Consider the following 22,010-nt stretch of genomic DNA (forward strand, 5'->3'; position numbering starts at 1 on the left):
GGAAATACTTATTGAAGATGTTGAATCTGATAGGTTTTGGGCAGAAATGGTTGAACTGGATAAAGATTTGCATATCAACTGTAAGATTCTTAGTACTCATCAATGGTATCCCTGAAGGTTTCTTTCAAACCCAAAGAGGTCTCAGACAAGGGGATCCCTTGTCACCTTTTTTATTCCTGATCACTATAGAGGGTTTAAACAACATGATAAAAACTGCTAACTTGAGAGGATGGTTAAGGGGTTTTGATGTTGCCAGAGAAGGTACTGAGAGACTAGAAAGTCACACACTTGCAGTATGCAGATGATACCTTGATTTTCTGCGATGCTGTGGAAGAACAACTAAAGTATCTAAGAGTGATACTGGTCTTATTTGAAGCTATTTCTGGTTTGCATATCGATTGGAGGAAGAGTATGATGTATCCTATAAATGAAGTAAACAACATGAGTTGTTTAGCAGCAACTCTGGGCTGTGAAATAGGAGTTCTGCCTTCTATATACTTGGGAATGCCTTTGGGGGCCTAATCCAAGTCCATAGACATATGAAATAGTGTGATCGAGAAGTGTGAGAAGAAATTGGCCAAGTGGAAGTCTCAGTACTTATCAAAGGGGGGTAGACTGACCCTCATTTACTCAGTACTTGATGCTTTGCCAACCTATATGATGTCCATGTTTCCTATCTTACCAGGGGTCATTAAGGGGTTGGGTCGTATGAGGAGGAATTTTTCCTGGTAAGGCAACAAAGAAAAGAAAAGTTTTCATTTGGTTAAATGGGAAGAAGTCATGATAAGCAAGGAAATGGAGGTCTAGGAATAAAGAATTTGAAATTACAAAGCAAGGCTCTTAGTATGAAGTGGTTGTGGAAGTATGCAAACAACAACCAGATGCTATGGAGGAAAGTAATTAGAGCCAAATATGAAGAAGAGGACAACTGGATAACTAAAGAAGTGCGCTCCGTATGGTGTTTAGCCTCTGGAGGTCTATCAGAAGCTTGTGGAATGAAGTTAAAAGTAAGTCAAAGGCAAAAGTAATGGATGGGAATAACACCGGATTTTGGAAGGACATTTGGCATGAGAGAGGCAACATGGAAGATCTCTTTCCAGACATCTACAACCTAATCATGTTTCAACAAAGCACTATAGCAGATCTATGGTCACCACAACGATGGAATTTCATTTTTAGAAGAATCCTTAATGGTAGTGAAATAGTGAGAGTTGCTGAATTTTTAAACATTGTGAACACTTTCACTTGACTACAGCTAGGTGAGGATAAATTTTGGTGGACAGGAGATGACAAGGGAGTGTTCAAAGTCAACAAGTCTGACAAGTTGATGGATCAGACAGATCACCAGTGCTCAAGTTGGCCTTGGAAGCAAATATGGAAGAGCAAAATCCCTCACAAAGTCTCCTTTATTGTCTGGTCAATGGCTAAGGAAGCAGTCCTTACACAGGACAATGTTATGAAGAGGGGGAAAAACCTTGTGTTCTAGGTGCTTTCTATGTGGTGAAATATCAGAAACTGTTAACCATCTATTTTTACATTGCAAGTACTCCCATCATCTGTGGAGAATATTCCTAAGCCTCAAAGGCACTCTCCTGGACAATGCGTAGGAAGGTGGCTGAGGCATTACTTTGCTAGAAGAAGCGGGTGTACATGTTAAGGACAGAGGTAGATGGAGAATTATCCCGGGGGCTATCTTGTGGGTTGTTTGGAAAGAAAGGAATTCAAGATGTTTTGAGAGCATCGAGAACAATGAGCAGAAAGTTAAACTAAACTTCATGTTACTTTTAGTCTTTTGGTGTAATCAGTTATACTCTAATGACACTGTCTCTATTATTAATGTGTTAGGCTCAATTTAGATGTAGAGAAGTGAAATCAGGAGTACACTTGTGATATAAGGTTACAGTACGACCCTTGTACTGTTTTGTGATATATTAAAAAGTTACTAAGTTCGAAAAATATAGCCAATTTCTTCTCAGATTTCTCAATTTCCTGGTTTGTGCTTGAAGCCCAAGGGCATGCCTAGGTAGACTGTAGGCAACTCTTCTGTCTTGCACTTCAAATATTTGCCAGAGTCACAATCTGCTGCACCTCCTTTATTGGAAAATTACTACTCTTTCTTGAATTAACTTTGAGACCTGAGAAAGCTTCAAAAACAACCAAGATCACTCTTTAGTAGCAAATTTGTTCCTGCTCTGCTTCACAGAATACCACTGTGTCATCTGCATACAAAAAATGTGTCAGTTCCATTGTATCATTCACCCTGTTTTGATAGAGAAGCCCCTTATCCACTTATTCTGAGTAGCAACTCTCATTAAACTGTCCAGACCTTCCATAGCCAAGATAGAGAGTAAAGGGGACAGAGGGTCTCCTTTATCTTAAGCCTCTCTCTCCCCGACCCATTCTGTTTACAAAGAAATTTGATAGTAACAAAACTTTGAATGACCAGAATTATATCTGTGAAATTGTGAATGTAATTAAGCACATCACTAGGAGTAGTTATTAAGGTTGCAGTACTCTTTTAATAACAAGCAGCATTACAATATATCAACACATAAAAAAAAGCCCCCAAGCACATCCACAGAGACATTTCTCTCTCCTGCTTCCTATTAGGGGAATCACCCTTCTCCGGTGAAATTTCCCAGAGATTGTACGCATCTTTCTTGTTCACCTAGCTGCCACCTTCTGTGACAGCCACCTTTTCTTTTCTTAACCAGTTTTTGTGAAGTATCATATCAGATCAAGAAAGAAGGAAGATATAATATATTTCAATGCTGGCTTGAAGTCATTCAATATCACTTGATGGCATCTGGGAAGAAGGAATTTTGTAGGATGATGAGAAGATCGACTATACCCAGAAAGGTGATGGAATGGATTGCTAATTCTCGAAAAATATTTTGTTCCTTTCTGCCCAAATATACCACCAAGTACAATCCGTGACAATCTTCCATCACTCCTCCTTCATGGCTGAATTCCATCTCTATTCCATCATGTTAAGACATCTTTAATGCTTCTGGGCATTATTAATCTATTTTACCTTAGGTTTATAAAGATGTTCTACAGTTAATCTTCCCATTTACAGTGTAATTAAAGATGGCTAATTGTCTCTGCCAGTTCACCACAGAGGTAACACCGGGAGCGTTTCTTTTAATTTAGCTATCATGCAGATACATAGTCTGTAGACTAAAAGTTTTTTCTATTTTGCAATTCAATAGAAATCTTTATTCTTGGTTCCACATTTTATGGTTTATTTCACATTTGGGAGACTTGTTTGGTGCTCTAAAGCGGATAGGTTTTGAAGAACATGTACCTTGTTGGAGGCAAAACCAACCACCAAGGCGCCTGCTTATGAACTGAAATAAGAACTACTGACATCTTTCGTTCATTTAATTCAGCTATTGCTGTTCGGGATAAACTGGAGTCATTGTGCCGTGAGTTGCAGCGCCAAAACAAAGTATTAATGGTAAGGTCTATTCCATATTCAATAAAGTTTCTGTATATTCTTAGCCCCTATGCAAGGAATTGCTGCACCAAAACCTCACATCCAGCCTTAGTGGTACAAGAGGAATCTCTTCTTAGGTGGACATACGCCATTTAATTGGTGGATCTTAGTCCTAGTAATTTAGTAATTGCCAAGAGCATCAATGACTTGCTCTTTTACTTAGCGTATACAATTCCTTTGGCACATACTCTGACATTAGTTTGTCATCTTAAAGTCTCTGTTACCTTTTTTCTCCTTAACAACTTGCTGTCTAGAAGCCCAAGTCCAAAGAAATTTTCTGAGTTGTTATTTGTAACACTGAATACTAGTAACTAAGCATACAGCCCAATGTCAGACTGCTTTCCTGAATTAGGTTGAGATGATAAATACAGTTCAACAGGGTTATTGTCATTAATTGGCCGTCTCTCTTCTTGTCATAGTTAGTGTCCCCAATTTCCATTTAACAGTGAGTGCTATAATTGACTGTTATCTAGATTATCATCTTTTAATTAGATGACATTAGAGATGGCCAGTCCTTTTTTCATATATTTTTTTTAAAGTTTGTAACTTGTTTGATTTTCAGTTCTCAAGGTTGTTATCATTTACGTCTTGAAATTCTTGAACGCTCATTATAACTCCCTTTTTCCATAAGGATGTTCTTTTTCTCAATTTTCATATTTTGATGGATAAAATCTGTGTCAAGTAGAGTGGAAGTTGTGTTATCGTGCCATTTATTCTGGGATGAAGTCATGGCTTTTTATGAGGCGTGCTTATTGGTTGTTTGTATGTTTCATTGCTATGCCACCTACATTACATAGCAGGCTGTTGCTATATTGTCTTTTTACACTTTTTGCTTCGCTTATTGGTGATGAATTAATAATATCTTATTACTCTGCAGTTTATGTTGTTTTTTTGTGTATTTCCCTTCATTATAAGTTTCTATGACGTTAAGTTGTCTGTTTTCTGTAATTTGCAGGAAGAATGCAAACGGGTGTCATCCGAGGGTCAAAATCTGAGGCTGGATCTTTCGAACAAGTTTCAAGATGCGATTAAGGTCTGAAAATTTACTGTTCTGAGAAGACCTATCTTCTGAAGGGTTGGCAAGTATTTGTATATGTGTCCTTTTTCAAGTCGACAGTGGTCATTTGCTCTTAGCCTTATCCTACGCATTATATTATTTTGTGTAGTTTGTGGAGACCAATGAAGAAAATCTGAGTAAATTTTGTATTTTTTAAGGACTTCCCTGAAAAACACACAGTAAAAGGTTGAAAAGGCTTTGTCTCTTATCTATCATCATCAGGCAATTCCCTCTAACTTTGTGTTTTTGGTTTGGTAGGAGATGTTAGGTCTCTCTTACAGAGTCTTCCTGTATTGTTTGATGAAGGTTCTATCGTTCTGCTTGTTACATAGTTCGTCTTCTAATGTTCTTCATCTGCCTCCAGCTGGCTTAACTACTAGGTACCATCATAGCTTTTCTTTCATGTGAAAAGAAGACAATTATGATAGGATAAGCTAGAAATGCGACTAGATCTGTGATATAAAGCCAAATGTGATATGAAGTCAAATATTATGCAGAATTTTGCCTTTAACCTCCCGTAGTGTATCTCTAAGTCGAATTAATGCAGATACAGATACAGTAGTTGTATTAGACATATATATGGGAACACATAAAACTTTCAAAGTTAGGTGGAAATTACGAATTGGATACAATTGCAAAAGATAACTTCAAACCAAAACACACATTCCACAAACCATAAGTACTAACTAAACATCCAAGATACTGTCAGATATCAAATGTCAACATAGCACCACCTAAGCCAACATAATGTCTAACACCAAAATTTCTGCAAATCTGTAACTATATTTTTTGATAAGGTAAATAATTTTATTAATGAAGGGGAAACCCTGTATACAAGCTGTATACCATAAAGTGGAGAACCTATATACCAAAATATGGTTCTCCAACAAAGAAACCCAATCTTCTCCATATAATTGGGGACCTCATGGGTTTGCCAAAAAGAAACTAAAATCAAGAGGCTACTTTGCAAAATTACAAAATCCTAGACAACTTCTTCAAATGCTCCCCAATTTCGTTCTTTTCATCTCACTCACATGATAACTAATGAAGAAATACCCCATTCCGTTTGACTTTGCTTCCCTCTTGTTAGAATAGAAATATGTATATACAATCCTACTTAGAATAGGACTAGGAATAGTAGTAGGAATAGAAATAGGAATATGCAGCACTTATAGCAAGTGAGTATGTGGACATCAGAGTCAAAGGAGATGATCCAGGAATTATGTGCAAGCTGGACATAGAGAAGGCTTATGATCATGTCAATTGGGGCTTCCTAATAATGATTCTAAAACAAATGGGTTTTGGGGATAAATGGCTGAAGTGGATCGATTATTGCATGAAAACTGTTAAGTTCTCCATTTTAGTTAATGGAAAACCTGTTGGTTTTTTCCCGTCAGAAAGGGGTCCAAGGCAGGGAGACTCACTCTCTCCTTTCCTTTTCATCCTAGCCATGGAGGGCTATAATAGTATGATGAGAGTAGCTACCCAAAACAATTGGTTAAAAGGCTTCAAGATTTGCAACTATTCAGGAAGGGAAATGCAGATGTTGCATCTGCTTTATGCAGATGACACAATTATTTTCTGTGAAGCCAAGGCTGAACAGGTTGCCATTATAAGAATGACTTTGGTGGTTTTTGAAGCAGTCTCGCATTTCTCAGTAAATTGGAGGAAAAGCAGCATCTTTCCAATTAAAGAAGTCCCTCAACTTCAGAGCCTAGCGAGGATATTGGGGTGTAAAGTAGAACATCTTCCCACTACTTACTTGGGTATGCCATTTGGGCACATCATAAAGAGCTAGAAATTTGGGACGGCATAATTGAAAAGAGAGAGAAGAAATTGACTAATTGAAAGTTCAGTATATCTCTTTGGGAGGGAGAGTCACTTTAATAAACTCTGTGTTGGACTCTCTTCCAACTTATGTTATGTCATTATTCCCTATGCCTACTAAAGTGAAAGAAAGACTTGACAAACTAAGAAGAGATTTCTTGTGGACAGGGGTAAAGAAGGGAGGGTTTGCATTTAGTCATGTGGTAGAATGCACAGTTACATAAACAATCTGGTGGACTTGGAATCAGAAACTTGGGTATGCCATTTGGGCACATCATAAAGAGCTAGAAATTTGGGACGACATAATTGAAAAGAGAGAAGAAATTGGCCAATTGGAAAGTTCAGTATATCTCTTTGGGAGGGAGAGTCACTTTAATAAACTCTGTGTTGGACTCTCTTCCAACTTATGTTATGTCTTTATTCCCTACGCCTACTAAAGTGAAAGAAAGACTTGACAAACTAAGAAGAGATTTCTTGTGGAAAGGGGTAAAGAAGGGAGGGTTTGCATTTAGTCATGTGGTAGAATGCACAGTTCCATAAACAATCAGGTGGACTTGGAATCAGAAACTTGGGGCTGCAGATAGATGTCGTTTGTCAAAATGGCTACGGAGGTTCAACACTGAGGAAGAAGCACTGTGGAGGGAGGTGATAGCCAACAAATACGGGTTGAATGAAAATTGGGTCTCCAACTCTGTAAATAGCACTTATGGGGTGTCAGCTTGGAGAACAATAAGAAATTTGTGGCCTGATCTAAGTAGAAACATAGTCTACAAGGTAGGAAATGGGACGAAAATCCTATTCTAGAAAGAGAATTGGAATGGAAATGAGGCACTGATGGTCTTATTTCGTGACCTATTCTCCTTGTGTACCATTCTGGAAAAAACAGTGGCTGATGTATGGTCTACTCACTGTAGGAATATTGTGTTTAGAAGGCACTTAAATGACTGGGAGATTGGGAGAGTGGCTGAAGTATTACATGTTCTCAATGGTTTTAATGGGTTATCAGCAGATAAAGATTCTATCATATGGAAACACTCTAGAGATGGAAGACTTTCTGTTAACAAGCTATATATTAAGGAGGTGAAGGAGCATCCAGGTGGCAAGCTTGTCCCTGGAAGCAGAGTTGGAGGAACAAGGTGCCAACCAAGGTAAAGTGTTTCTTTGGTTGGTTACCAGAAGAGCATGTTCCACTCATGAGAAACTGAAAAGGAGGGGTTTCTATATTGCCTCTTGGTGCTCTCTCTAGGAAACCAACAACCATCTGTTCCTCCATTGTAAAGTGACAACACAATTGTGGAACCTTTTATTTGGGACTAACACATACATAATGGATTATGCCTGAGTATACAACAGATCTACTTAGTTGTTGGATCAGCAGAGGGGGGAGAAAATCTAAGAAAAAGTGGATTATAATACTATCATGCATTTGGTGGTGTATTTGGAAAGAAAGAAATAGCAGATGCTATGATAACAAAGCAAATTCAATAGAGAAAGTCGAATGGAACTGCTTGACTACTTTTTATTTTTGGTGTAAAGAAGAAGGGATAGAAGAACCTGCATAAATTTTGGATTTTATAGGCTATTTGTAATCTATTAGCCTTTTTGTTTTTTCTCTTGTTGGAAACCATGTTTTGGAGGTCTCCAGCATATCCTTAATGCTTACTAATACAACTTTACCTTTATTAAAAAAAAGAAATGGGAATATAATATATAGTTTCCTACTTGATCATGGATTATATTGCAGTGTCTATAAAATGGTCTCTATGTAAATATGTAGATACACAATTCAATAATATTCTTCTTGCGTATTCGTCATGTGGTATCATAGCCTCTACGATCTTGTATAAATAGAAAAAGAACTTCCGCTGCCAGCGGGCAGCTATTACCTATATATGCCGCCCGTCTAACCAATAATTCCGTTTGCAAAAGTTCGGTCGCAGTGTATCTTTTCAGTGGCTATTTTCTCATTTCTAATTTGGGTAGTATCGCGCCATTTTCTTTATCAAAAATTTTTTAAAAAAGTATCGGGCTATTTTCTCAGTGACTACTTTCTTGTATTCGATTTGCTGTTTGCATAGTACTTTGCTATCTTTCTGGTGACTACTTTTTCATATATGATTTGTGTAGCACCATGACATCTTTTTGAGTGACTACTTTCTCATATTATATCCAATTTGCGTAGCACCGTGCATCTTTTCAATGACTACTTTCTCATATTTGATCTGCGTAGCACCGTGCATCTCCATGAATACCTTCTTATATTTAATTTGCAGTACCGTGGATTTTTTTGAACTACTTTCTCATATCTGTGTTCCATAGCATCGTGTCTTTCCGGTGACTCCTCAAATTTTATTGGCGTAGCTCCGTTCGTCTTTCTAGTGACTCCTCAAATTTGATTTGCGTGGGGCCCTGCCATGGGTTTGGAGGTGAAGGAGCATCTAGGTGGCAAGCTTGTCCTTGTAAGTAGATTTGGAGGAACCAGGTGCTAACCAAGGTAAAGTGTTTCTCTTGGTTGGTTACCAGAAGAGCATGTTCCACTCATGAGAAACTGAAAAGGAGGGGTTTCTATATTGCCTCTTGGTACTCTCTCTATAATGAGGCTGAGGAAACAAACAACCATGTGTTCCTCCATTGTAAAGTGACAACACAATTGTGGAACCTTTTATTTGGGTTAACACATACATAATGGATTATGCCTGAGTATACAACAGATCTACTTAGTTGTTGGATCAGCAGAGGGGGAGAAAATCTAAGAAAAAGTGGAGTATAATACCATCATGCATTTGGTGGTGTATTTGGAAAGAAAGAAATAGCAGATGCTATGATAACAAAGCAAATTCAATAGAGAAAGTCGAATGGAACTGCTTGACTACATTTTATTTTTGGTGTAAAGAAGAAGGGATAGAAGAACCTGCTTGACTACTTTTTATTTTTGGTGTAAAGAAGAAGGGATAGAAGAATTTTTTATTTGCGTAGCATTGTGTCAATCCGTCTCTACTCATGCTGGACACACTAGTTTGACGAGTGTCCATTCCCCCATAATTTCCAACTCCATTACAGTAAATTCTCCATGTGGAATTGGGTATGCTGCTTGACTTCCTGAATGCAGGTGCATCAAGGAAACCATTTGTCCAAGTATTTAGGGTGTTAACAGTTTCATTAAGTGGAAATTAGTCGGTACACAGGGAGAGATAGAAGATTGTCCCGGCCTGCATTTGGTGGACTATTTGACCGTAAAGGAATCAACGTTGTTTTTAAAACAAGAGCTGCTCTATGGAGAAGATGAAGCTGAATTGTTTAGATCTTTCCTATTTTTGGTGTAAACATGAATATCCTCATGAACATGAGGATACCCCTAGTATCTTAGAACCAGTAAAATTACCCGCGCTTTGCACGGGTATTTAATATCACAGAGTATAAAAAGAAAAATACACAAAACCTATCAGTCACTACAGCTAAATTACTATATTATCTTACATAAAAGTGGTGTCACTGTGCCGCTCAACATGAGTAAAATACTCAAATATTTAATACTAAAAAAGAAGAAGAGCTTCAGAATTTTCATTGTTTTGAAATGAGAGGAAATCTCTCTATCTATAGACAACAAATGACAACAAATGGTAGTATGAACAAATATTTATTGTTTCGTATCGGAAAGGTTACAACTATTTAGAAAAGTTTCAACTGTTCAAAATGGTCACAACCTTTAATAAAAGTCACAATTTTTCATAAAAGTCGCAACTCTTCATTAAAGTCACAACTTTTCATAAAAGTCGCAACTTTTTATACAAGTCACAACTTTTCATAAAAGTCAGAATTTTTCATAAAAGTCCAAGTTTTCATAAAAGTCACAACTTTTTGTTAATGTCCCAACTTTTCATGATAGGGGAAAGCTAGTTTTGTAAATAAATAAATTAAAAGTGAATTCTGGTTTGTAGTGGCGCCACGTAGGCGGGCCTAAGGTTCACTTTTATATATACATATATATGATATGATTTTTAAGGAGTTCATAGGAAAACAACAACACTTCTATATTTCTGATTATAAGTATTAGTGGATTACGTCCCGAGTATTCCTTTGTTTATAACACAAGTTACCTTTTCTCAAAAGAAAAGTTTCATTTAAGGTCATCACTCTGAATAGTTTTCTGACCTTGCCTAGCAAATAGTTTGAGGCTGGTGCTTGGCTTTCTCTTTTGCCAGGTCCACCTTATTCAGGGTTTTAGAATGGTGACATGCCCAGTCCAATAGGTTGCCTTGATTGTGCTGTGCATGCGCGCGTTGACATCCTATACTTGATCTGATTGAACAACCTTTTGGGATCAGGTGGGAAAAAAGGTGTGTTGATGTAGCTCGCATACATCCCTGAGGAAGTGATAAGCAGTTCTACCTTCTTGCACCTGGATTTTGACTACTTGATTAAGAAGGTTAAACTTCATAGATAGTAGCATCACTAACCTAGTTATGCGTTCCTGCTGAGTTTTCAGTTGAAGTGGTAATCTATTTTTTTTTGATGACCGGAAGTGTTAATCTAATTGTAGAACTGTGTTCTTTAAAGCCTTAAAGGCGTTTTTGTGACTCACTTAGAAAGTGAAGTTGAGTGCTGCATAGGTTGGTAGCTGTACTTTGCTTATGCAGCACTTAAGTGCAGGCACAAGAAGCTAATGCATGCACCTAACTACTGTTTAAAAACATAACTATATTAAATTATGAGGCCAGTACTCTTATCTGAATTTGGTGGCATCATATATGATATATAGATGGGAAACACTATATTAAATCATTAATCATTAAGATGATGTCATAGATGAATCTGTTAGTGTAGGAATTGATTACATGGTATATAAGACCTAGTCACTAAATCTGAGATGGAAATTTGAAATTATGTTTTAATACGAATCAGAAATTCTAAATGTTTGTTTAAACTTGATCAACATGGTTTTTACTTTAAAATTAAATTAGTTGTTTTTGCAGTTTAAAGTATTTTCTCCTTGATGACACTGCATAGAATGTCTTGGGTGTCATCTTATTTTCTACTAAGTCTTGATGAACAGTTTGAGAGTGATTGAAACTTTGAGGTCACAAGCCCTTCACTTTGGTGTTCTATATCATTGCTTTTTTGTGGGTTGGGAAGGGGGGAGGAGAGCAGTGAGCAGTGGTTTCAAAGGCCAGGTTTCTGTTTTTGATTGATATAGTGCCTACCCATTAATAAAGCTCAGCTCCTATGTATGAACAAGGATTGATTTTACTTCCCCACCTAGCTACTCTAGGTTACTAAATGCTTTGGCCTCTATTAAATGCTTTTCCCCAAACTGCCTTCATGATCCCACAATTTTTTCAAGAATAAAGTTGTGTTGGTCTCTATCCTGACTGTATTCTTGACTTCGTAACCATTAGCTAAATTTAGTCAAAAGTATTCTTTGAATCCCGTTTAAATTTGTTTCTCTTAGAGACTGTTTGGATTGACTTAAAAAACTTGCTTTTAAATCAAAAATAAAAAGTCAAACGTAAATGAATTTCAAGTCAAAAATAAAAAGTAGGGGGAGACCTACTTTTGGTTTTTGACTTATTTTAAGTTATTTTTACCTTGTCAAACCCTTCCTAACTTATTTTTAAGATTTTATGTGTCAAATTCTTCCAGAAGTCAAAAACTGACTTAAAAGTAGGTTTTACCAACTTTTAAGACAATCCAAACACCCTCTTACTTTGTAGTCATTTCAAAGGAATGTCTCAGAGGACATTTTAGTACATTCTACATATCTTTATCTTAAGACCACAAGATTCAAAAGGTTTCTTTATTTTTTTTAAACTCCGTGGCTGAGCCAAGTCAAAACCAAATAAACAAGTCGAAGCAAAGGGAATACTAGTTTCAAAAATATTAGTAATTATATTGTAAACTAATAATTATCTTCACAAGAACATGCAAATGCGCCACCGCTGCTTGCTGAAGGAAATCATTGCTTAGCTTTGTGGAAACACTTTGTTTTTCTAGATGTTTTTGCCAATTTAAGTTTAATGTGTGTCATAGTATTTGTCTCTTCATTGTTATTATGCTGAATAGTTAAGATGTGACATCATGAGTCCTTTTTGCTAAGCTACTACTTTTGTAACTATTTGGCGTCTCCTTGATGCTAGCAGTGAAATCAATTACTTCACAAAAAAAGAAGGTGACATCATGAGCATTGTGCAAACGTCTGAGTTTTGGTTATCTTTGTGCGGAGAGCCTCACTCTCTTCGTTATTGTGTTCTGATGTTTGTTGGAGTAATGTTGTGCTGCATACTGACAAATTCTTGTATTGTTTATCCTCCAAGAATTAAAAACAATTTTTTCTTTACCAACGCCATGCTTCCTACCCGTACATTGAATCCTAAAACAAGGAAGAAAATAAATTATCGAACCCAAAGATAAAAACTGTTAGCTCATTTCATAAACAAGGATTGACCTTTGTGTGGTGGGCATGGCTTTGGAAAATATACACTTCTTGAAACTGAAATTCGTAATATGTTTGTTTTTTGCCTCTTAAGTGTGGATCAGCTTGAATTGTTGTATGATAGTTCTTTCCTGATTTTCTTCCTACTTAGGACGTAAGCAGCAAGCTGGAAGAACAAAAAGATGAATGTCTATTGCAGTTGAAGGAGAATGAGATGTAAGATTTCAGTATTTATTAATCATGTTGTAGTAACACTTTAATATCATGTTTTTGCTTATATCCTGCAATGATAAATATGAGGCACACCATAAAAGGAATGGTGCGGAATAAAGCATATGGCTTGACATGGATGGGGAATTAGAATAGTAGTAGATTGTCTGATTGAAATTATGGATGATTTGATCATAATGGGATTAGGAGGGGGTTGTATCTAAGGCAATTTGAGAGCATTTAATCAGTTTAGATGCCATATTTAATGGATTTGGGGGATGACTTGTAATTCAAAACATAGAGTTTAAAAGAAAGCGTTGGAATGGTCGAAACAATGGGATCAAATTTGAATCAATAGATTTCCATGACGGACTACACAATTGAGCATCATCAATCTTCACCCATTCGCCCTTATCAGTTTTAGCATTATCCTTGGCCTGTGTAACCAAGTGATCTCGAACACCTTGTCGCTTGCACCATAGCCGATGTTTTGGGAAGCGAGAAGCAGAAAAAACGACACGGGCTTGCTTCGCTGAAGTGAGAAGTGTGAAGCGAAGCATTAACTTTTTTCTATATAAAGCGGTATTTAGTATAAAATAAAAAAATATTAAATAACTAAATAGAGGTAACATATTTCCAGATTAAAAAGTAAGTTGGTAGTCGATACTCCTCATAAGATATAACATATAAAGCAAATACATGGCCAAATCACGAAGGATCAAACTCCTATTCTTCATTGTGACATTGAATAAGAAAATACAACTTGCGACAAGCAAAATAGAAGAGTAACTCAGTAACAGAGTAGCAAAAAAACTAAGGAAAAGAAATATTGAGACAGAACAGAGCAGCAACCAGCAAAACAAAAAAAGAAAAAAGAGCAGAGGATAGTATTACGAATAGAGCAACAGTAACTCGGTCACAGAACAACAATAAAACAAAGGAAAAAAATATACAGAGACATAACATAGCAGCAGCCACCAAAAGGAAGAAAGAAAAAAAACAGAGCAGCAGTGACCAAAGAGAAGAGAAAAAAACAGAGCAGCAGTCGACCAAAGAGAAGAAGAGAATTAACCTGTAGAGTGTAGCAGCAGTCCCTTAAAGAGGGAAAATAATTGGAAAGGGGTTGCCCCAGTATACTTACAAAAATTAAAGAAAAAACCTAACATATATTTTTGAAAAAACCCTAACTAGCGCTTATCTCTTTTTATTTTTTTTATTTTTTTTAATAAAGGTAAAATTGTATTCCTCAGCATTGAGGGTATGCTGGCAACCATCAAAAAGATTTACATCAGTGACCCAAAATAGACCAACTCAAGAAATTGCTACTAAACTCATAAAGCAGAGAAAAAATTTAAAATCTGTACAGCATCCTCTATATACTCCTCTTTACACCAAATAGAAAGAATTCATACAACACCATTTGATCTTTTGCACTGATTTTGCGGTAGTTTCAACTTTCAATACACCTCTTGTTTTTTTCTCTCCAAATAGTCCACCATATACAAGAGGGTATCATGTCCCACTATTTTTTCTGGCTCTTACTCCCCCCTCTTTTCACCCAACAACTAAAAGGTCTGCAATGTGTTCTGACATTGTCCAGTTTGTGTCTGTTCTGTTTTGAAAAATGGCTCATAATTTAGCAGTGACTTTGCAATGGAGGAATAGATGGCTATTATTAGTCTCATTTGTCTGATTACACAGTAAACCAGGAAGCTATTTCAAAGCCTCTTCTCTGTAGCTTCGCATGAGTTACGCATGCCCTTTTAGCCACTAGCCATGAGAAACACCTCACTTTAGTTGAAACTTTATTTTTCCATACCTTACTCCCATGGTCCAGAGATTTCCCCGGAAAGTTCCTTCACATTCCTATTGTACAGTCTGCTGACTGACAACATACCATCATGATTGTTTTTCCAAATCATTATATCAACTTCCGATGTGCCCTTGAAATCATCTAGTGTTTCTAGCATCTCGGCTATTGTCCCTATCTCCCGGTCATTTAGTAACCTTCTGAAGCTGAAACTCCACCCTTGTTCAGATCGTACCTAATTTACCATTGCATCTGGAGAAGAGCTGAGGATATATATATCTGAATAGGTAGACATCAAGGAGTTCAGACAAATCCAGTGATCCAAAGAAGCCTGGTCCCATTCCCCAGTTTGTATCTAATATTGTGTTGTAGTTGACTCCATATATTTCTGATAGTTCTCCACACTGAGACACCATAACGATAGTCACCATATCGAAAAGCCATGGGGTATTCTGGCCGTACTTGTTACTGATAACTTCCTTCCAAAGTGCTTGATCCTCTCTTCTGAACCTCCACAACCATTTTACCAATAAGCACTTGTTGTGTAGCCCCAAGTTTCTTACCCTAAGGGCATCTCCAACCCTGCACTTTATTTTACTCTCCAAATATATAGTTTTCTATTTTTTCAGACAATCAACTCCAACCCAATTCTCCATTTTACTCTCTAAAAAAGAATCTTATTCTCTCTCCTCAATATTATATTATTATTTCTATTTCAATTTCATTTTCTTATTTCATAATATAATCAGTTCTTTCTTTTTTCAAAATAATCACCCTATATAATTTTTGTGTAATATAAAATTATTATTTTTTTAAAAGTCTTTATTTTGTATAAAATTATATTTTATTCTAAATTTTAAAGAACAACTACGAATAATTGAAAAAAGAAATCAGCAAGCACAACCGCAATCACAAGCATATTGTTAAACTTAAAAGATGACCTACCGGATTACTTAATTATTGTTGTGATTTTATAGATCATTATGTTATGTATTGTATTGTTATCTTTTATTTAAATCATTATGTCATGTATTATATTTTTAAATTAAAATTTTCATTTTATCATTTAAATTTCGTGCATTCTTCATAGTGAAAATCAATAATGATAATAATATCAAATTATCTCTCAAAGTGACAAAAATTAAAAAAATATATATTTAAAATATTGTTAATTTGGGATGAAAGTAGTATCTACTAAATAATATATTTTTTAAGATGTTATATTATATTTAATAAGAATTACGAACATTAGAAATTTAATTTAGCGTTATATGACAAATAAAATGTTAGTTACAAATAGTAGAAATAACATTAAAATAATGAAAAAGTGAAATAGAGAGGTGAATAATTTGGAGAACTACTATTCACCTCTCTATAAATAAAGAATAGAGTGCTTTTTAGAGAGTGGTTGGAGACCCAATTCTCTATTTTACTCTCCAAATATAGAGAATGAAGAGTAAAATAGAATGGGATTGGAGGTGGTCTAACCCCCCCTCCCCCCCCCCCCCCCCTTCTACTCAGCAAAGCATTTGCCATTTGACAAGATGTATTCTTCTTTTACCTTCCTTGATTTCTGACCAAAGAAAATCACTCCTTAATTTTTCAAGTCTTTCTTCCATTTTGGCCAGCATAGGGAATAGTACAAGTTTATGGTTCTCCCACCGAAGGATAGATATTGAGATTTACAGTTTGCCAGCTTCTTCTCAATTTTTTTCAATTATACCATCCCATATCACTAGCTCTTTATGATCAATTACCAATTTCAAAAAAATATCACTAGCTCTTTATGGTTGTTTCGAAGTGGCATACCTAGGTAAACAGTTGGGAGTTTTTCAATTCTGCACCCCAAAATGTTTGTTAAGGTCTGGTAACCTCTTTGTTGGGATATATACAATTCTTCCTCCAATTGACTGCCAAGCCTGAGACCACCTCAAAGACTACCAATATCCTTCTGACAGTTCTAATTTGTTCCTCAACTCCACAAAATATGATAGTGTCGTCAGCATAAAGCAAGTGATAAATCTGCATATCCACCCTTGAGAAACTGCCTACTTTGAATCCTTGCAACAATGAGTTTTTAGTAGCCACCCTCATCATACTATCGAATCCTTTCATGTTATAATGAAAAGGAAAGGGGACACAGGTCTCCCTGAGGGAAGAAACCAGTAGGTTCTCCATTTATCAGAATGGAGAACCTAATAGTTTTTATACATACCTCAATCCATCTTAACCACCTCTCACCAAACCCCATTTTTTAATCATATTGAGCAAAAACATTAGTTGACATGATCATATGCCTTCTCAATGTCTAGCTTGCACACAATTTGATTTCTTCTAGCACTTCTTCTCCTCGAACTATCTTTGTAACCAATCCTTCGGTATCAGTCAACTCTTTTTCAATTGAGTTTATTCTTTTGTATCTGTGGCCATCCTATGGAAGTACTTGGTGTTCTTGTCTCCATGTTTGAGCCATTGAATTCTTGACATTTGTCTTCAAGATATCTCCTCATTCCTGGAAACTTCATCAAACTCCCTAGAAAAACGAACTTCTTGAATTTCCAAACCAGCAATTTGATTGAGTATCTCTTCCTTCTTTTGTTTCAAGTTGACTCTGTTCGCTTACTCATTGTTTCAACTTTCCTTTCAGTAACTTCAGTTTGGAAGCTGAGACAAAAGAGGGGGTCCCATTTACTGAGAAGGAGCACCACCAATCGTTTATCTTCTCTTGAAACCTTGTAATTGCGTCCACCATTATTCAAACTTGAAATAAGATTTCTTCAAGTTTAGCTTCCCGCAAGTAGCAACACTGGATTGTGATCAGACTCTAGTCTCGGTAGAAGACTGTCTGATTTGTGAGGAAAAGTCGTCCCAATGATGAGAGTAAAGAAGTCTATCCAATCTAGAAGCAGTCGAGTGTTTTTCACCCCTTCTCCAGGTGTACAATCCTCCATATAAAGTAGGGTCAATTAGCTCCATTTCATTTATCCAATCTGTGAAGTCAGACATAGCCCCCTGTTGACCTCTGTCCACTTGATCTCTCCGTGGGGTATCTTGTCACATTGAAATCCCCACCAAGGACCTGTGCATGTGTTCTTTAGATTGATTAGATCCCTCCACAACTCCCTTCTGATGACTTTGTTACAGTCAGCATAAATTAAACTAAGGAACCAACTTAAGTGTGTATTAATGCCTTCAAATCTTCATGTGATTATTTGCCTAGAAGTATCCACCAATTCACCTTTCCACATTCTCCTGTCCCATAGCACTGCTATACTCCCTCTTCTCCCTACAACCTCTGAGCGTAATTCTCCCAGCCATCGGTTGAACCACAATTGTTTGATCAATTGTGTATCTGCTCCTGTCAATTTTGTTTCCACTAGCACGTATATATCTGCACACCACTGTTGAAGTAGGCTCCGAATTAGTGTGTGTTTGGATTGACTTATTTTAGGTGCTTTTAAGCTTAAATAGCTTTTAAACAGTTTTGAAGTGTTTGGGTAAAGTTAAAAAGTGCTTATAAGCACTTATTTTTAAAGCCAAAATAACAAAAATAAGGCAAAAACCATAAGTTAGAAATCCTAACTTATGGCTTTTGGCTTATAAGTCATAAGCCAAAAGCCAATCCAAACAGGTCCTTAATCTTCTTTTATTCTCATTGTAACATTCCATGTTACAACTTTAAACATTGATCACTTGAAGTTGTTTTTCTCCCCCCTACTTCTCGGTTCGCCATCTTTAAAATTCACATTAAAAGTCAAATTCCTCACTTCCCTTGGGATGATATTGGAGTTATTGCCATTTATGTGTTTCTCCATATTTTGCTGGAAGAATTCCCTCTTTTCATCAATTTTCAGAAATAATTCAAAAGGAGTCTTTATCACATCCTTCGAAGGCAGTACCAAATAATCTGCTAGTCTAAGGACCTTTGCTTGCACCCATAAAGAAACTCTGTCATGAATGGCTTCCTCTGACAGAGAGTCATCACTGGCAATATGAAGAAGCTAATCCAAAAATTCCAATTGGTCCTTGGAGGGTCTCCTGTGTAAACTTATTGATCATACCTTGTATTCACCCTTTTCTTGCAATCTAAGGGAAGTATTGTCTCCTCCACATACTCTGAAGGATCAACTGCACGCTGCATGTCGATTCAATTGTGATGTTGTTCGGTGGATAAGGATTCTGAGTCGCTCTCATGAGTTCTTCAAGCTCTGTAGAAGATGTCATGAAATTCTCCATATAGATTCTGCCGTTGAAAATATCCCAGATAAAAGGCTCTGTAAAATAGGTCATTGTAGCTTCCCAACCCCACTACACTTTGAACAAGATAAAAATTGACCCGGACTCTCTACCAGGGGTTCCACATACCTTTTTCCAAATGAATTTTCACAAGTCACATGCGCACATTTATCCAGCGGTACAAGACCCCTATTATGATTGACTTCTGGACGAAGCTCTCTTTGCCTTCCCTTAATATCTCTTGCATCTCTATTGTAAGTCTCCCTCTACAAAGTACTTCCCCATAAGTCAAACCGCTGACATATCGATCAGAGTGTTTCTCCCCCTTCTTTTTTTTAATCTTGCCGGAGCTTCACACCATACTGGTAGCATCTCCATCTTCAATCTCAATTTCCGTCGGAATTTTCTCCCTAGAACCCTTAACACTGATTCTGGCCCATAGGAGATGTTTCTTTAGGGTGGTTTCCTTTGTCTCCAACCACCCCCACATTGGTCACCCATTTGTTTCATCACCTTGTCTGTCCCGAGATGCAGAGGAAGACCTAAAATCCGAACCCAAAACCAATCAAACTTGAAGTCAGCTTGCGCCGTTCCTGCTTTGGGAGACCACCATTCCATCTGTAAATGATTATTCTTTCTTCTCCACTTCCCCATAACAATATGCTCTGCTTCATTTCTTGATTGGAACTCGAAAAGAAACTGATACCATTCATGTCGTAAATGTTAACATTATGGATGTCTTTCCACGTTTGAATAACCCACCTTCTGACTTCGTTCCGTGAGGGAATTTCGTCATCGTCTGGGAAGCTTCCCTCCAGACATCTGCTAAGGACCCCTTCTTCTTCACAGAGTGTCTCCTTCTGATTTTCTGCTCTCCTATCAGATATGGCCCTCCATTTTCTCCTTTGAGTGACCTCCTTGTAACTGTCCTCTTCCCTGAGCCTCATAAATGCAGAATTCCCTGTTTCTCAGTGACATGTCCTGCCTCCTGAATGATGAAGCTTTCAATTTTTTTGATAGGCCAGCCCAACCTTCATTAAAGATGTTTTCTGGCAGAATAATCACCAAACGTTCATGGCCATTAGCCACAATGATTGAGATGAACCTACCGTATTTATTGAACTTCAATGAGCAATAAATGTAGGTAAATGTCCTTGCATCTCCATGTCTTAAATGACCTTCAATGCCAGAAGCCTCCCCTAGCCTTTTGCATATCCATTATAAAGCATCCCTGCACAGCTTTATTTTCCTGATGTGTAAGTTTCACACTCTCCACCTACTCAAACCAGTTTCCTTTTGTGTTTCTAGACTCAGTAATTGTATGATTTGACCCCAAGTCTGAAATATATTTTGTTATCCGTGGGAAAGAAAGAATATGGAAGAAAAAAAAAGGAATTGGGTTTTCCACCAAAGGAAGTTCACCGGATTATGTCTTCCTAAGGACCGGAAGGGCCCGTAGGAAATTGTCTTGAGATAAGTGCCTGAGAGCTTTTCTAAAGTTTTTTTCTTGGTATTTGATAATGTTCTTATCTCATTTAAGCGAGCTTTTGGTCGCCTTTGCTCTAAGCGCGCTTATCTCTTTGCCTACTGAAGTGCTCACTTTTTCAGCAGCGCTTTGATTTAGAGGATAAAAGTGCAGTGCTTGCGCCTTGGCTCGCTTCACCCTTTAAGTGCTCTTTTTGTCACATTTCACAACACAGACTATAACTGAAGAGAGGAGGACCAAGATAAATAGTTTGCACAACCTGTCAAAGGTTTTGTGGTGATGCCATGGTTTGGGTTACTGGAACTCACAGGTTTACTGCTAAACATATCGGATCTGAGAGACATGAAAAATAGATCTATTAGTGTTAAAAATAAAGTAAATTCTGGGGAAAAAACCTGAAGAACAGATTTGGGAAACTGGAGAACTGCTTGCTATCTTGTCAGAAAAAGTTACTGGAAAAAAATGCCAGAAAAGTGGCTGAAGAAACAGCATAAGCCGCGAGGATTCTGATTGTAATGGTGATACTCATATATGCACAACACCCCCCAGAAAGTGTTGGAGTCGCGAAACAGAGGAGGTTTTGCTGGAAAAAGAATTCTCCGCAATTTTGTTCTCTTATAATTCTTGTTTTCTCACTAAAAAAACTTCGGATACCATGTGAGAAGAGAAGAGTTTGAGAGAGAACTCCGTTTGGTATTCCCATAAGCTATTGCGTTTAAATAGCTAAGTATACATGTCCTAAAAAGTGAAGGAAATCAATACAAATTAATATCAAATCAAGCTAGAGTAAAACTAGGAGTAAATCAAGCTACCTACTATATTTACACATCTGCTATAGAATGTTCCTAGGATTCTAACAGTTTTCAAAAGCACATGTGGTGTGGTAATGGTATCTTCAGAGTTTCTTTTCCAACAATATGTGACATGTTTAAGAACAATATGATGATATTTCATGTCCGTAGAACACAATATCACTGCTTATTTGAATTGAGGCTCAAGAAGAAATCTACAAGTGGTGATAGATGCAATTCAATTTTTTTGGGTATTACTCTGTAAGCAAAACATCACACTGTCAGAATATTACACTTGATAATGGAACGCTAGTGGGAGAAAATTGTTCTCGGTGATATCTTACTAAGCAGGTTACTTTTAATAGAGGATACAAGTTTCAGACAACTTTTAGTTGGACTTCGAGAGTGACATGGGTCTATTTGTTCCCATGGTCGATGTTGGCTATAGTTAAAAATGTGATGCAGGTGGAAGATCTAAGCATGGGATGTATCCCTTTTCCCTCTATGTGAGAATTTTGGAGGGGAAGTTATTATGGAAGAGCATTTGTATGAGTGAAAAATGATTTTGCTTACTTGAGAGCTTTTTATTGGATAAATTATTGGTGCTCAAGAGTCTCAATTAGTGCGTTCGATTAGGCATTATTTGTAGTAAATCATATCTTGT

The 22,010-nt window shown here is 36.9% G+C and overlaps 1 protein-coding gene across 2 annotated transcripts in view; it reads left to right on the forward strand.

The window, feature by feature from the left end:
- LOC101263108 (uncharacterized) overlaps window positions 1-22,010 on the forward strand; it is a 39,516-nt gene that overhangs the window by 11,711 nt on the left and 5,795 nt on the right. For both annotated transcript variants that reach the window (XM_004237509.5, XM_026030694.2), the window contains exons 4-6: window positions 3,393-3,460; window positions 4,455-4,532; window positions 12,965-13,029. In XM_004237509.5, coding sequence (XP_004237557.1) covers window positions 3,393-3,460; window positions 4,455-4,532; window positions 12,965-13,029 — 211 coding nt within the window. The remainder of the gene's footprint in view (window positions 1-3,392; window positions 3,461-4,454; window positions 4,533-12,964; window positions 13,030-22,010) is intronic.

The sequence above is a fragment of the Solanum lycopersicum genome, chromosome 4 (genome assembly GCF_036512215.1).
Source record: "Solanum lycopersicum chromosome 4, SLM_r2.1".
In the NCBI taxonomy this organism is placed as follows: Eukaryota; Viridiplantae; Streptophyta; class Magnoliopsida; order Solanales; family Solanaceae; genus Solanum; species Solanum lycopersicum.